This window comes from Sminthopsis crassicaudata, chromosome 1, assembly GCF_048593235.1.
Source record: "Sminthopsis crassicaudata isolate SCR6 chromosome 1, ASM4859323v1, whole genome shotgun sequence".
Taxonomy (NCBI): Eukaryota; Metazoa; Chordata; class Mammalia; order Dasyuromorphia; family Dasyuridae; genus Sminthopsis; species Sminthopsis crassicaudata.
Genome location: NC_133617.1, coordinates 114525085 through 114541000, shown reverse-complemented (window position 1 = coordinate 114541000; position 15916 = coordinate 114525085). Strand labels below are relative to the sequence as shown.

Here is a 15916-nt window from a genome sequence, read left to right as displayed (position 1 = left end):
ATTTTTTTCCCTTCCTCCTCCCTTTCTCCTTCTCTAGAAAGTAAGCAAATCAATAGAGGTTAAACATGTGCAATTCTTCTAAACATTATTTTCATATTCCTCATACTGAATAAGAAAAGTCAAATCGAAAGGGGGAAAAACATGATAAAGAAAAAATAAGCAAACAAAGAACAAAAAGGTGAAAAATTATGCTTTGATTCATAACTATAATTTTCTCTTTGGATGCGGATGGCTCTTTCTATGACAAGTCTATTAGAATAGCTTTGAATCATCTCATTGTTGAAAGGAGCCAAGTTCATCACAGCTTATAATCTAATCTTGTTGTCCTCTTGGTTCTGCTCCCTTCATTTACCATCAGTTCATGTAAGTCTTTCCAGGATTTTCTGAAATCAGCTTGCTTGTCTTTAGAACAATAATATTCTATTACATTCATATATCATAATTTATTCAGCTATTTCTCAACTGATGGGTATCTACTCAATTTCCAGTTCCTTGCCACTACAAAAAAAGGACTGCTACAAACATTTTTGCACAATGCTTGTTTTCTCCTTTTTAATGATCTCTTTGGGATACAGATCCAATAGAGACATTGCTGGATCAAAGAGTTTGCACAATTTTTTTAGCTCTTTGTGCATATCAATTGATCAATTAACAAACATTTATTAAGCACTCATAGCATGCCAGGAATTGTGCTAGGCCTCTTGAGATACAAAACTGAGAGAGCCCCTGCTTTCAAGAAGTTTTCATTCTACTAATATATAAATCTTTTGAACAGAGCAACTACTTAAGAAGGTGATTAATACAAATTTTTTGAACAGAGCAGTTAAATTAAGAAGGTGATTAATAAATGTTTATCATCTCTATTTTGAACTAATTTATTATCTAGATTTTTTTTTATCAAAAGAACACTAGATCTACAATTAAGAAGACCTGAATTCAAGTTTGTTTTCACTTATTAGTTATGGGGCAACCAAGTAGCTCAGTGGGTAGAGTGCTGGGCTAGAAATTAGGAAGATTCATTTTCCTGAATTTTTCCTGAACACTTATTACCTGTGTTATCCTGGGCAAATTATTTAATGCCCCTCCTTCCCCAACTCACTCAGTTATTCATCTGTAAAATAAACTGGAGAAGGAAATGGCAAACTGATTAATTAAGACACTAAATCTTGCCAAAAAATAAACAAAAAAGATTTAGTGTCTTAATTAACCAATTAAGAAGTGAAAAGTTAAAGGGAAATCCTAAAGTTGCTTAACTAATTAGGTAGTGTATGTATATGTGTGTTTTCTCTCCAAGTCAGTCCATTCCTATCACAACCTATCACTAATCATCACCTAATTGCATCACTTAGATAACCCTCTAAAACTGCTCATTACAAATACTTTGAGCTCTCTGCCTTTGCTAAAAAATATCTTTGCCTTTAGAATATTAACTACTTAGTTAGCTAAAGTTTTATTCAAATGTCGGCTTATGGCATGGAGATGCTTTTATATTCTCAAAGGATATGCTGGATCAGTGAAGATATTGGCTACCATACCAAGTTAGAAAAGTCTTGGAATAAAGGCCTAAAGTTGGACCATTTGTCTGTCGCCCTCAGGGACCAGCTTAGCCTATTTCATAAAGGTTTATTCCCAGAGTCCCCAGAAATGAATGTTTTAACCAGGGCATTTCTTAAAGATCATCAACTACTGGCACAGGAGTTGTGATCTTTTTGGAACCCAGGAGGTCCCTTCTGGTGAAATCATAGATCATTCCAACTCCTTCATTTTATAGATGAGAAAACTGAGTCTAAAGCCCAAACCTAAGCCACACAGATACCAAATGATGGAATTGTGATTTGTATTCAGGTCCTCTGACAAGATGTCTTTATACTCTTTCCAAAGTACAATCAGGAGGTATTAAATTGTAATTAATCAGACATCCTTTTTTAAACTTTAGGACTAAGTAGAATCTTAGTCTTTTTTGAACTTTCTTTCTATTTTGGAAGAGATTCTTTGAGGTTTTCTCCTTTAATGAAATGAGTGCTCCAATTTATATGGCCACATAGTCCATCTGTATCAAAAGCCTAGAATTCCCTGGACATGACAGGAGTGTGAGCAGCTGGACTCCAGATTCTCTAAGGCTTGGCAAAGAAGGGATAGCCTATATATTGCCAGTTCATTGCATGCTCCTAGTTTCCTATTCACAATTCAAAGATTTGTCAAAGAATCTGGTTATTTTAAAAATAAATTTCCCTTTCCTTTTGTTCTAGCCTCTAACTGACCTCAACATGTTTTACAATTCTCCATTTTTATGACAGGATTTTATGAGCTGATTTTTTTCCCCTACATGTCAGATAAGCAGAATGTAGTTTTTAAATCATCAGGATCTCATAAAATGAAAGCCTTTAAAAGTATTTTATCTTTTTATTCAAGAAATAAGCTCCTAAAAGACTTGACCAAGCTGTACAGTGCAAAATGTACATTTACAATTGAGTGAAAATGATTTGTTTTATCATTTGGTTTGTGGGTTGTATAAACACTGCTCAGCAAAATTAATGTGTCCCTCAGGGAATTTGTGTGTCAGTTTGTGCCACAATTCAAAAAGACCAGAATGTCAGAGTGGTAGAGGATGTGTGGCAGATATAACAAGACATCTAAGGACATTGTCTATGTTTATATTTTGTAGCTGCTTTCATTCACTCCTGTGGGTGAGATCACACTGATGTCAACTTCTGGTGACATTTTAAAATATACTAATTTCTTTTCTCATTCTTTGAACTCTTATACAAACAGGTGGTAGTTGATGGGACTGAATCAACCACAGTGCTGAAGGGCTTGATGTCTTTAACAGAGTATCAAATAGCAGTTTTTGCAATATATACTACCACTGCAAGCGAAGGACTTCGGGGAACTGAGATGACACGTATGTATCCCATCTCTATTCTGTACAATATGTTCTAACTTAGAGCTCTATGTAGCTTGATTCAATGGAATCTTTGCTTATGTTGTTGTCCATGTCTGAAATGCTTGTCTTTCTTGCTTGGAATCCTTAACTTCAAGCTACAATAATAATTGTTAATATTTCAATAGGGCTTTACATATTATCTCATTAATCTTCAAAACAACTCTTTAAGATAGATGCTATTATTATTATCCTAATTCTGCAGATAGAAAAACTGAGGCTGAGGGAAATTTATTTCCCAGATATGTTTTTATCCTTGGCTAGAGTTAGTGACTTAATTGTCCAGTTCAATAATTCAATTCAGCAATCATTTCTGTTTTGGCCAGAAACTCTGAGAGGGTCTTCCCCTCCAAGATTCATTCATTCATTTTTTAGATTTTTACTTTTGAACTAGATAAAAAAGGAGATTCTTTGCCTCATTTGCTACCTAGCCTTAATCACTGAATAGGTGTAGCCTCAGTCAAATCGAAACCTGTGGAAGACTTTAGCTTAAAAAGTCTCCCATTTTATCCAAGACCATTTCTAGGCATTTTTATCTATATCTGATCAGTGAATACATATGCCTCTGGAGGAGAAAGTGAAGCAGGTGATCTTGTTCAGCCCTCCCTAACTTAAATCAAATTCACTTGCATGAATTGCTTGAATTACCTTTCTGATGTCATGGTCTTCTTTGACAATGAAGGACAAGCAACAACACCAATTCAATTCAGTAAGAATTTATTAGGCTGCTATGTGACAGGGGCAGGTAGATATTTTGATGGATAAAGCACTGTGTCTGGACACAGAAATACCAGAATTCAAATTTGACCTCATACACCTACTATCCATGTGACTCTTGGCAAGTCAATTAACCCCTGACTTCATAACACTGGAAAAGAAAATGACAAAACACTCCAGTATCCTTGCCAAAAAAACAAAACCAAAACCCAGAAACCTGTGGATAATTGGTCCACAGAGCCATGGAGAGTCAGACAATGAACAACAATGAGACAGGCTTATATAGAAAAATTAAAGACACCTTTGCCTAGAGTCATGTACACAATTTTGGATAGAATTTGAACTCAGGACTTTTTTTTTTTTGCTTTAGATCATTTTATTAATGAAAATAGCTAAATCATACACACTTGGTCATAGTACATTTTTGCTTTTCTGTGTACAACATTTTCCTAGTTCTCCTCACTTCTATGTGGATCAGTCCATGTAAATCTTTCTAGGATTTTCTGAAAACATCCTGCTTATCATTTCTCATTGCACAATAGTGTTCCAGCATAATCATGTTCCACAATTTGTTACTGGAACATTTTTATTAAGTTCTCTGTCTTATAAAAGATTCATTGAATTGTTTTTCCCCCTTTTTATTAAAGCTTTTTATTTTCAAAACATATGCATGGGTAATTTTTCAACATTGACCTTTGCAAAACCTTGTGTTCCAAAATTGCTCACCCTTTCCCCCACTCCCTCCCCTAGATGGCAAGTAATCCAATATATGTTAAACATGTCAAAATATCTTAAACCCAATATATGTTAACCATGTTAAACTATATGTTAAATCTAACACACACACATATATATATTTATACAATTATCTTGCTGCACAAAAAAAATCAGATCAAAAAGGAAAAAATGAGAAAGAAAACAAAATGCAAGCAAACAACAACAAAAAGAGTGAAAATGTTGTGTTGTAATCCACAGTCCTCTCTTTGGGTGTAGATGGCTCTCTTTATCACAAGATCATTGGAATTAGCCTCATCATTTCATTGTTGAAAAGAGCAACATTCATCAGCATTGGTTTTCATGTAATTTTGTTGTTACCATGTACAGTGATCTCTGAATTTAGGACTTTTTGACTCCATGTACATCCTAGCTACTTCTACTAAGGTGCCACATTCTATAGAAAAAATTTAATAATCTCATTTTTTTAGGGCTCTCCCGCCCTTAACAAAGTACCTGAAACATAGTAGGGACTTAATAGATACTTGCTGACTTGTTGATTTTCTTGTTCCTTAATTTATATTCAAAATGTTGTATCCTTTTCTGACTTCATTAGAATATAAATTCTACAAAGCAAGCTCCTTACCTTTTGTGGAGTCCTTTTTTGTATTTCCAGCCTCACAGAGAGAGTGGTGTAGGGCAAAAGTGTCATACTTGCAATCTGCTGGTTATTTGTAGCCATAGAGATGCCAACTAGATTAAAATGTAATTGGGAAATGTTTAACAAAATAAGCAAAACAACAATATTAATTTGTGGTTTTCTGAGTCAATATACTGCCATCATGAGTTTGATAATGCTGGTGTAGTGGACATGTCTGGTTTCAAAGTCAAGGAGATCTGAATTCAAGTTATCCTCTTAATACATACCAAGTGTGTGACTTTGGTCAAGTCACTGAACGTAGGGGTGCCTTAGACAACTCTTTAAGATTCTAAATTGCCTAAGAATTGCAGAGCTACATGGGGAATGTCAATTTGAAAACTGGAAGTTTTCTACACCAATGAAGTCACAAGTCTGGAACAGCAACAAAAAAATCCTCAGTGCTTGTTGGAGTGAATTGAATTGAATTTGCTATTCAGTCACAGCAATAATCACATAATTCAGGCTATTCACTGGAAGGTCAAATACTGAAACTGAAGCTTAAATATTTTTGCCATATAATGAGAAGACAGAATTCATTGGAAAAGCCCCTGATGTTAAGAAAGTTTGAAGGAAAAAGGAAAAAGAGCAGAAGATGAAATAAATCGATGGTGTTATGGAAACAATGGTCATGAGCTTGGACAGACTTAAAGAGATAGTGAAGGGTAGAGGGATACAACTATATAACTGAATAACAACAGCAACTCATTGTTGGTCAGACCCTAATTGGCTTAGTATATTTAGTTAAGGGTAGCAGATTTGAAAAAGGCCATCGACTAACTAGAGGGTGTCCAAAATAATATGAGTATTAAAGTGGGAGGCCTAAATGCATTTCGTATGAGGAGGGGTTGTAGGAACTGAAGATGTTTAGCTTGAAGGAAGGATTACCAGTAAGATACTTGACAGATGTCTTCAAATATTTGAAGGGCTGTCATCCAAAAAGGCAGGTTTGTTCAGTGTTACATTCCAGGGGCCAGAACTAGGAAGTTACACACACACACACACACACACACAAAAAAAAAAACCCAAAAAAAATCCAAACATATTTTAGCTTTATTTAAGGAAAAGCTTCCCAATACTTAGGAATTGTTGATGCAAAGTGAAAATAGAATGGAATAAACAGTCTCTCAATGCAGTGAGTTCCCCTATCAGAGAGAATATTCAATTTGAGGTTTTATTAGTCAATCAGTAAACATTTATTAAGTGCCTACTGTATTCCAGGCACTTGAGAGAGAGAGAGAGAGAGAGAGAGAGAGAGAGAGAGAGAGAGAGAGAGAAGAGAGCAGTTTCTGTTTTCAAGGAGCTAACTGTTTACTTAAGCTCATTTCTCTAGGATATTATGCAGAGCTTCTTAAACCTTTTCTACTCTTGTCCCCTTTTTGTTCAAGAAATTTTTTATATAACATGAAATTTAAGGTATATGAAATAGATATACAAATCAAACATTAATTGGTTATAAATCATAATTTTGTGACCTCCACATTCAGTTATGAGACCCCATTTGGAATTGTGACTCATAGTTTAAGGAGCTGAAGTTCTGAGGATATTCCTTTACCAGGTGGGACAGATTGACTTATATGATTTTCAGGGTCTTTGCCAACTTTAAATTTCCAATCATAACTCTGTTTTTTGTCTACATGTAAAGTTAGGGTTATCAGGAACAAAATTTTGAAATTTGTCACAAAAGTCTAGATGGCACAATGGATAGAGCTACTGGCCCTGGAGAATTAGAGTTCAAATCCAGTTTCAGATATTTACTAGCTATGTGATACTGGGCAAGCCACTTAAACCTATTGATCCCAGTTTTTTCATCTGTAAAATGATGTGGAGAAGGAACTGGCAAGCCACTACAATATCTATCAAGAAAACTCCAAATGGTTGGGGCAGTTAGGTGATACAGTGAATAGAGCACCAGCACAGAAGTCAGGAAGACCTGAGTTCAAATATGACCTCAGCCATTTAACACTTCCCAGCTGTGTGACTCTGGGCAAGTTACTTAACCCCAGTTGCCTCAGAAAAAAAAAAAGAAAGGAAGGAAGGAAGGTAGGAAGGAAGGAAGGAAGGAAGGAAGGAAGGAAGGAAGAATGGAAGGAAGGAAGGGAGGGAGGAAGGAAGGGAGGAAGGAATGGAGGGAGGAAGGAAGGGAGGAAGGGAGGGAGGAAGGAAGGAAGGAAGGGAGGAAGGAAGGAAGGAAGGAAGGAAGGAAGGAAGGAAGGAAGGAAGGGAGGAAGGAAGGAAGGAAGGAAGGGAGGAAGGAAGGAAGGAAGGAAGGAAGGAAGGAAGGAAGGGAGGAAGGAAGGAAGGAAGGAAGGAAGGAAGGAAGGAAGGAAGGAAGGAAGGAAGGAAGGAAGGAAGGAAGGAAGGGAGGGAGGGAGGGAGGGAGGGAGGGAGGGAGGAAGGAAGGAAGGGAGGGAGGGAGGGAGGGAGGGAGGGAAGGAAGGGAGGGAGGGAGGGAGGGAGGGAGGGAGGGAGGGAGGAAGGAAGGAAGGAAGGAAGGAAGGGAGGGAGAGAAGGGAAGGAAGGAAGGAAGGAAGGAAGGAAGGGAGGGAGAGAAGGGAAGGAAGGAAGGAAGGAAGGAAGGAAGGAAGGAAGGAAGGAAGGGAGGGAGAGAAGGGAAGGAAGGAAGGAAGGAAGGAAGGAAGGAAGGGAGGGAGGGAGGAAGGAAGGAAGGAAGGAAGGAAGGAAGGGAGGGAGGGAGGAAGGAAGGAAGGAAGGAAGGAAGGAAGGGAGGGAGGAAGGAAGGAAGGAAGGAAGGGAGGAAGGGAGGGAGGAAGGGAGGGAGGAAGAAAGGGAGGAAGGGAGGGAGGAAGGGAGGAAAAGAAAGAAAAAGAAAGAAGAAAACCCAAATAGGATCAAGAATTACACATGACTGAATTCAATTAAATGTCACCACCAATCCTGGCTCAATGTCCTCTTTGCCTTTTTTTATAATTTCCCTCTTTAACTATCTTACTCTTCTCCATTTGTCCAAGGCATCCCATTATAAGCTTACTATTTATACTTGTCCTCCCAGACCTGATTCTAAAATTATATCTTCCTTGTCCAAAATTTCCCCTTGGTTTCATTCTTTGAGAAAGACACTCCTATCCACTTTGTTGAAAAAAATATTATTAGCTAATTTGTGTTAATGTGTTAGCAGCTTATAGTAGATTAATATTTACCCCTCCTAGAGATGCTCAGTAATATTCCATCTATAGCTCTCCAGCAGTATCTAGCACAGTCTAAAGACTTGTAATTTCTGAATTAAAAATTCAGTAGGGCATAAAGACATCGTGTTACTATTTTGCTTAATTGTGGATACAATGAAGCAATAACTATCAGGATGGTAGAATTTCAGACATCAATAGACTGGGAGGAGGCATAGTTGGTAGAGAGAGAGAAAATATTGCTGGCACCTCAAATCTTAGCACAAGATCCTAGATCAGGTCTTGGAGGCATCTTAGGGATGATTAAGCCAAATCTCCTGAAGAAATGGTGGGCTAGAGAAGTTAAAGTTACTGACCCAGGTTTGCACAGTTACTAAGTGTCTGAGAGGAATTCAAATCTAGACTTTCTTAAGGCTAACTAGCATAGCTGTTCACTATACCAAACTGCCACGTAGATGATTGTCTATTCCAGGTCAATGGACAGCTGTATCCATTCTAAAAGATAGTATACCCCATCTTCAATAAGTTCCTGGATAAAAATGTGTATAAATGTCAATGTGTTGAATAGATACATATCTGTGCACTTTCATACCATAGTAGAGAATTGTTGGTAATGGGAAGAAAATAATAGAGTGCTTAATTGAAACAATATGGATGATGACAGTAGAAATAATGTTATTTCCTTAAGTGGGAATTCTGCCAGGAATAAAGGCCCAAGGTTTGCATCTCCTGACTCTGTAGACATACTTTAAAACATTTTTCATGATCATATGAAATTAAATACAATTTCAAATTTTTTTCCAAAGAAGGAATATATGATCATACTTGAGTTTTGGATTACATATGATTCATTCAGCACCTGTCTAAATTTTCTCTGAGATTCCCTGACCAAATCTCAGCACTCCAGATTGATATATACTGGAAGTACCTATTAGTATAAATCTGTAAATATGTTCCTTTTTCACCTAAAGTATGAATTTTCTCTTTCCTTTCATTGAGAAAATGTGATATCTTGATTTATTACCTATTTCCTTCAAAAGTCAGCCTAAACACAAGGTTTTGAAAGATAAATACTGAAAACTACTTTTGCATATATTTGGAAAAATAAAATACTATATTGTGCAATAATTGGTGGGGCCAATCATCCACAACTAGTCTTCCTTTCAGTCCATTCAGTTCACAAATAAATACACATAAACTCTCAGTCATTCTTTCATTGCTTTAATTACCTCCACCTTACTCTCTTTTTTTTCTCCTGGTCAAGAGGAGAATGAGAAAACTCCGAGGTGTTTTTATAAAATACCAAATATCTGTTAGTTATATATGTAATAAGCACATTTGGTGTTTTATATATATATATATATGTTTATATACATTCCTCCATATATATGTCACCATTTATATAGCTACATAGATAATACTTTGTGATGCATTCATTATTTTGCTTTGCAGCTCTCTAATGGAGGTAGGAAAAATTATTAATTCTATTATACAGAGTAATAAACTGAAGCCATGAGTGGTTGTGTCCATCCCAGCTATTAAGTATCTGATTTGATTTGTACTTGGGTCTTTCTGCTTCTAGGTGCTGTAGACTATGCACTATCCCACTTAACTGCCTCTGCCAAGGTCCTTAAAATGGGTATTATTAAAAATGCATGAAGTGGATAGAATACTGGCCCTGGAATCAGGAGGACCTGGCCTCAGATACTTGACACTAGCTGTGTGACTCTGGACAAATCACTTAACTCCATTTGCCTTGCCAAAAACAAACAAATAAATAAATAAGTAAAAGGAAGGGAAACTATCAGGTTTCTCTGTAATCCCTTAAATCTCCCACATTCTGGACTTGATGATAATGGTCATTTCTAAATAGACAATATCTAATAAAGAGCAGTGCTTAGAAGCATCTTTTGGATTATTTCCTATAATTGTCAGTTCCCAAGTGATCTTTTTGTTCCATTTTAATATGAAAACTATTTCAGCTTCTTTGGGAGTAATGTGAAAGACCAAGCTTCAGTAACTCACATAAGTAACAACAATAACAACAAAAACCCTGAGTCTTATCTCAAATAAATAGTACAGAGCTTTTTTTTTTTTTTTTTTTTTTTTAAAGATATTGTTATGCTTACAAGTGGTCCAGAGAATGTGGTCATTTCCATGACTTTACAAAGGATGCTCTCTCCCCTTTATCCACATTCTAGCATATGCATTATCCTTATAACCATCTCTTAGAAGGCCTAATCTCTATGTAAAACTGGGTTAATAATTGTACTTGCTTTACAATTTGAGGAACAAATAAAATCAGTGTGTAAAGTGCTTTATAAACTCAAATGTATAAATTCAACAATGTTATTATAATTGTTTCCTTCAAAACTCAGTCCAAACACAAATTTTTGCAAAGGTGAATGTTGAAAACTATCTTTGCATGTATTTGGAAAAATAAAATACTATTTAAACAAAATTTAGTCCAAGTGCCATCTCTTAAGAGATTTTTCCTGATCCTACAAATACTATTGCTTTCCTTTTGAAATGACATATCAATTTTACACATATTTTTGCTCCCTTGATGGAATGTAAGCTCCTTGAGGACAAGGACTGTTTCATTTTTGTCTTTGTATCACCAGAGCCTTGCATGATGCTTGGCACAAGTAGATATTCAATAAATGTTTGATTGCATTGCACTGCATTGGGAATAGAGTACCCAAGCCAGTGAGATCAGATCACAGATCCAAGTATGAAGGAAATATGAGTCAGTTTTGCGTTAAATGGGATGATGATATGAGTACAAGATGTGGTGTCTGCCCTCGAAGATCTTGCGATATTTGTGGAAAAAGAAGTGTGCAGCAGGCAAATCAAAATCTTCAATGCTAAGTTAGAAAAGGAAAAGAGGGGGGGGAGAGATTGTTTATTTGGCTAAGTGAAAAATCATGCAAAAGCAGTCATGCCATACTTAATTAAAGGAGGATTACATTTCTACAAAACCCCAAAGTCTTCTAATTTCCATTGCAGTTGCCCTGCCCATGGTATCCGATCTTGAACTGTATGACGTGACTGAGAACAGTCTAAGAGCCAGATGGAATGCTGTGCCTGGTGCATCAGGATACATGATCCTCTATGCTCCTCTCACTGAAGGCCTGGCTGGAGATGAGAAAGAGGTAACACCCTTGGATTTTTGTGCTTAGATCCATAATTTTCAAAGTGACATTTTGGGGGAATTTTAAGTTTTTATTCTTTAGAAGCTGCTTGTTTTTATATGTAAAGGTAAAAATACCAAAACTCCAAAAGAAAATTAAGATCCTGCTTTGGGAAAGTTGGCTCCCAAAGATAGCTTTCCAGGTGGCAGGCTACCCTTATCATCTCATCCTTGGTCTTGGCTCTCTTAAATAGCCTTTGTGTCTGACCTTAAGCTTGGCTGCAGAAGCTTTTAGGGTTAAAAGAAAGAGCAGATGAACAGGGGTGTATAGGTAGTACTAATGTCCAGTTATTTGTTTCCAATTTCTATTTCATTGTCACATGAACTTCTGGATAGGAAAAAAGAAAAAAAAAACCTTAGAAATGGTTTCAGGCTACTGACTAACTTATTTAAGAATTTCTGCTTTAACTCTACCTCATGGCTTTTTCTGAAAGTAGGAGTGTTGACAAGTGTGACTCAATGAATCAAAAACATTTCTCCAGCAAATTTCTGCTTCCCTCCTCCACCCCCTCAAAAATTCCAAGAAACTGAGGCACTCTTTTAGGAGTTCTTTCTGTTTTGGTGTCTTGAGTACATTCTAAAGAATCTAAAATCTATTTAGTTGGGATATTTCTTGCTTCAGAGTCAAGTATGACAACATGATCAGCTGAGCCAAGTCATGTTTGAAACTAGAATTAGGCATCTTTCTAGAGGTGGGTTAAGAGAAGCAATACATTAGCAGAATGATAAAAAATATGCTTGTGTGGCCTCCTTCAGACCGCTGGCTGGAGCCTGTATTCTTTGTTGGTCCACCCACACTATTTATGGGACCACATGGCTTATGTTTCATTTTGACCATATCTCTATTTCTCCATTTTTCCTTCCTACTCCCATGTTGTATGAAATTGAGAAATTACCAAAAGAATTACAGATTTATCAAAAGGTCACTCTTGTTTCTCCCATTGCATATTGCCAGGAATTCATAATGAAAAGTGACATGTCAGCTAATCACAATGTGTTCTTTTCAGATGAAAATTGGGGAGACCCTCACAGATATTCAACTAAAAGGATTGTTGCCAAATACTGAATATACGGTGACCGTATATGCCATGTTTGGAGAGGAAGCAAGTGATCCTGTTACAGGGCAGGAGATGACATGTATGTAAGACATCCACACTGATCAAATATTGTTTTAACATCCCAAATAAATACCTGCATGCCGCTAATATTTCTTATTGAAATTTATAGCATCAGGTTTGCAAGCCTTAATATTCCTTAGACTTTACTAGATGTGATATGTACTATATCTGAGGGGAAATAAAATTGCTTCTTTTAGGCAACAAGTAAACAAGCATTTAAGTGTTTACTATGTGCTTGATCTTGTACTAAGTATTTGAAATTATATATAAATAGAAATTCCCCCATTCAAAAAACTTATAGTTTAATAGGGAAAACAATTAATTAGGAATATAGAACATCTAAAAAGGGAAGGTCTTAGAAGTTAAAGGAAATAGAGAAATCCTGTAAAATTTGGAATTTGAAATGAATCTGAAAGGAAATTAGAGAAACTATGAAATGGAGGTAAAGGGGCAGAAAATGTTAGGTATGGGAGATAACCAGTGAAAGGACATGTAAATGGGAGAGATGAGCAGCTCTAAGTTAGGCAGTATAACTGGATCAGAGTGGAAATGAAGGATAATTGACCTGACCTAACAGTTAGGCTTCTCTAAATGGATAGCTACGATACTCACCTGAATCTAAATGCCAAACCAGGACAAATATTCAAGGTTTTTGGTCCCTGATTTTATAGGTTGATATGAACATATATTTATTTCCCCATTCTTCAAGTCTGGGTTCATTAACTAGATGAGGCAATGGATAGAGAACCAGGTTTGAAATCAGGGAGATCTGAGTTCAGATTCACCTTCTGACACTAGCTATGTGATCCTAGATAAGTTGCTTAACCTCCTTCTCAGTTTCCTTATCTGTAAAATAGCACCTGCATCCTATGGTTGTTATGAGGATCAAATGAGATAATAATTATAAAGCACTTAGCAGAGTGCCTGGCACATTTTTTGTTGTTCAGTCATTTTTCAGTTGGGTCCAACTCTTTGTGACCCCATGTAGGATTTTCTTCACAAAGATAATAGAGTGATTTGCCATTTCCTTCTCCAACTCATTTAACAGATAAGGAAACTGAAACAAATATGGCTAAGTGACTTGCTTGGCACATAGCTTGTAAGAATGAGGTTGGATTTCAATTTATGAAGATGAGTCTACCTAATTCCAAGCCCAGTGCTCTCTCTATCCACTAAGCCACCTATCTGCCTGCCTGGCACATATTAAGGGCTATAGGAATGGTAGATTTATTACTATTAATATCATTATTAGCAAATCACTTATTCTCCCTGGACCTCAATTTCCTCATCTGTAAAATGATAGGATTAAGCTAGATATCCTTTGAGATTTCTTCTAATTCTTAAACAATGATTATTATCACTAGTTTTTGAAACAATGAAATATTGATTAATTGTATACGTTTAACTAACCTGATGAGCTTATTAAAAAACAAAACAAAACAAAACAAAACAAAACAAAAAAACCCTGTATATGTTGTGTGTATGGAGGGGGAATAAACATTTTGTTGCAGAACCGGAAGTGACCAAAAAATTACCACTTATTCACTTGCACTCTTGTTATTTATATGCCATTTATTTATTTGCTCTTTTTTTCAGTATAACATCTGCCTGTGATCTTTCCATATGGCAGAAAACTGGATTTTTGAAGGTTAAGCTAGTATAACATAAATTCTACTCAGCAGGTTCTACCCAGCTGGAAAGAGAATATAGAAAATGATGATAATAAACTTTATGACTCTGTTGCCCAAAATCCAGTTTAGCTAAATTGAAAAAACTCAAATCAGTCAGTAAATATTTATTAAATGCCTACTGTGTGACCAACACTTTACAAAGAACTGAAGAAACAAAAAAAAAAGCAAAGGACAGTCCCTACAGTCAAGGAATTCAGGGTCTAATGAAGAGCTCACAGCTATATAGACGTGATAAGGAGGATAAATAGCACACCAATTCAATCCCACCTTCTTGGGATTATTACTGAATTTACAGACAGATAGTCAGTATGGTATGGTTGCTAGGGAGCTATCCACAAAGGAAGAAAAACTTGCTTTCCATCCTCTAACACATATGGATTGTTTACTCTTCATGAGCAGGGCCTTGACTAACTGCATTGATGGAGGAAACTTCTTCACTGTATCTTACCTCCTTGTTATTCCTCACACATGACTCTCCATTTCCCAACTAAAGGCATTTTTACTGATTGTCCCTTCCCCCATTTCCAGAAATTATCCCCTCATCTCTATTTCCTCAATTCCTTCAAGTCTCACCTAAAATCTCATCTTTTACAAGGAAGCCTTTTCAGAATTCCCTTAATATTAGTGTTTTTCTCTGTTGATTTACCCTGTAAGTACTTGTTTGTATATAGTTGTTTGCGTGCCATTTTCCCTACCAGATTATAAATCTGAAATCAAAGAATAAGGTTTTGTTATGCTTTATTTTTTTTACTGTGTTTTTGGCCTTTCTTTGTCTTCAGGATGCTTACTATGACACTTGGCACATAGCAAGCATTTATTTAGTATAAATGATTATTATGAACATGATTATAATTGTTTAATTATAAATGCTTTGTTGACTTGACTCCTTAAGAATTCACCAAGTTAATTCAAATTCACAAACTAAACCTTCATTGCCAATGGAAGGAAATTCAAAACACTTTAGTCACTGCTAATTGAGACACAATTCTATCTTGGAGACATAGATTCATATATAGAGGATTCATATTGAAGAGTTTGGGAAAGCAAAAGAAATACAGTGGACAGAATGCTGGATCTGGAATCAAGAGATTCAGGTTCAAATACTGGTTCTTCCACTTACTACAAGTGTAACCATGGGCAAGGCACTTGAACTTTCTGGACCTCAGTTCCCTCATTTTTTAAATGAGAGGGTTGGGCCAAATAACCTCTTAGATCTCTTTTAGATCTTCAATTAATTTTCAGATTAAGATCCAAGTTCTTCCAATATGAATTAGGGCTATTTTTTCTAAATGGTATTCTACTGGCATGATCTTTGGAATCTAATGTCTTATCTCTGCCTCACTGGAGTTTCAGAGAGGAATAAGAATAGAGGATGAGAAATACAAAATAAAACAGAAAAGTCTAGAAGATCAGAAATTATGAGAAACTCTAAGAGATTTAGCTGACAACACATAAGATCATTTTATTCCAAGATACTTATGCTTTTTAAGCCATTGCTAAAAATGGTTTGGAGGTAGGACATCTAAAGACTATTACATTTTACTTTACAGATATCATTTCACTTTATCAATCTTGGAGAAATAGATGTTATTATTATCCTTATGTGTAAAATGAAGAAACTGAGGTAGAAATAATAAGTATTTGAGGCTATATTTGAACTCAGGTATTCCTCATTCCTAGACCAATACTATGTCACCCT

At 36.1% G+C, this 15916-nt stretch overlaps 1 protein-coding gene across 2 annotated transcripts in view; it reads left to right on the top strand.

Moving 5' to 3' along the window:
- The window catches only part of COL14A1 (collagen type XIV alpha 1 chain), a 254691-nt gene that overhangs the window by 83010 nt on the left and 155765 nt on the right, over nucleotides 1-15916 (top strand). For both annotated transcript variants that reach the window (XM_074266537.1, XM_074266541.1), the window contains exons 11-13: nucleotides 2773-2902; nucleotides 11225-11370; nucleotides 12416-12545. In XM_074266537.1, the coding sequence (XP_074122638.1) occupies nucleotides 2773-2902; nucleotides 11225-11370; nucleotides 12416-12545 (406 nt within the window). The remainder of the gene's footprint in view (nucleotides 1-2772; nucleotides 2903-11224; nucleotides 11371-12415; nucleotides 12546-15916) is intronic.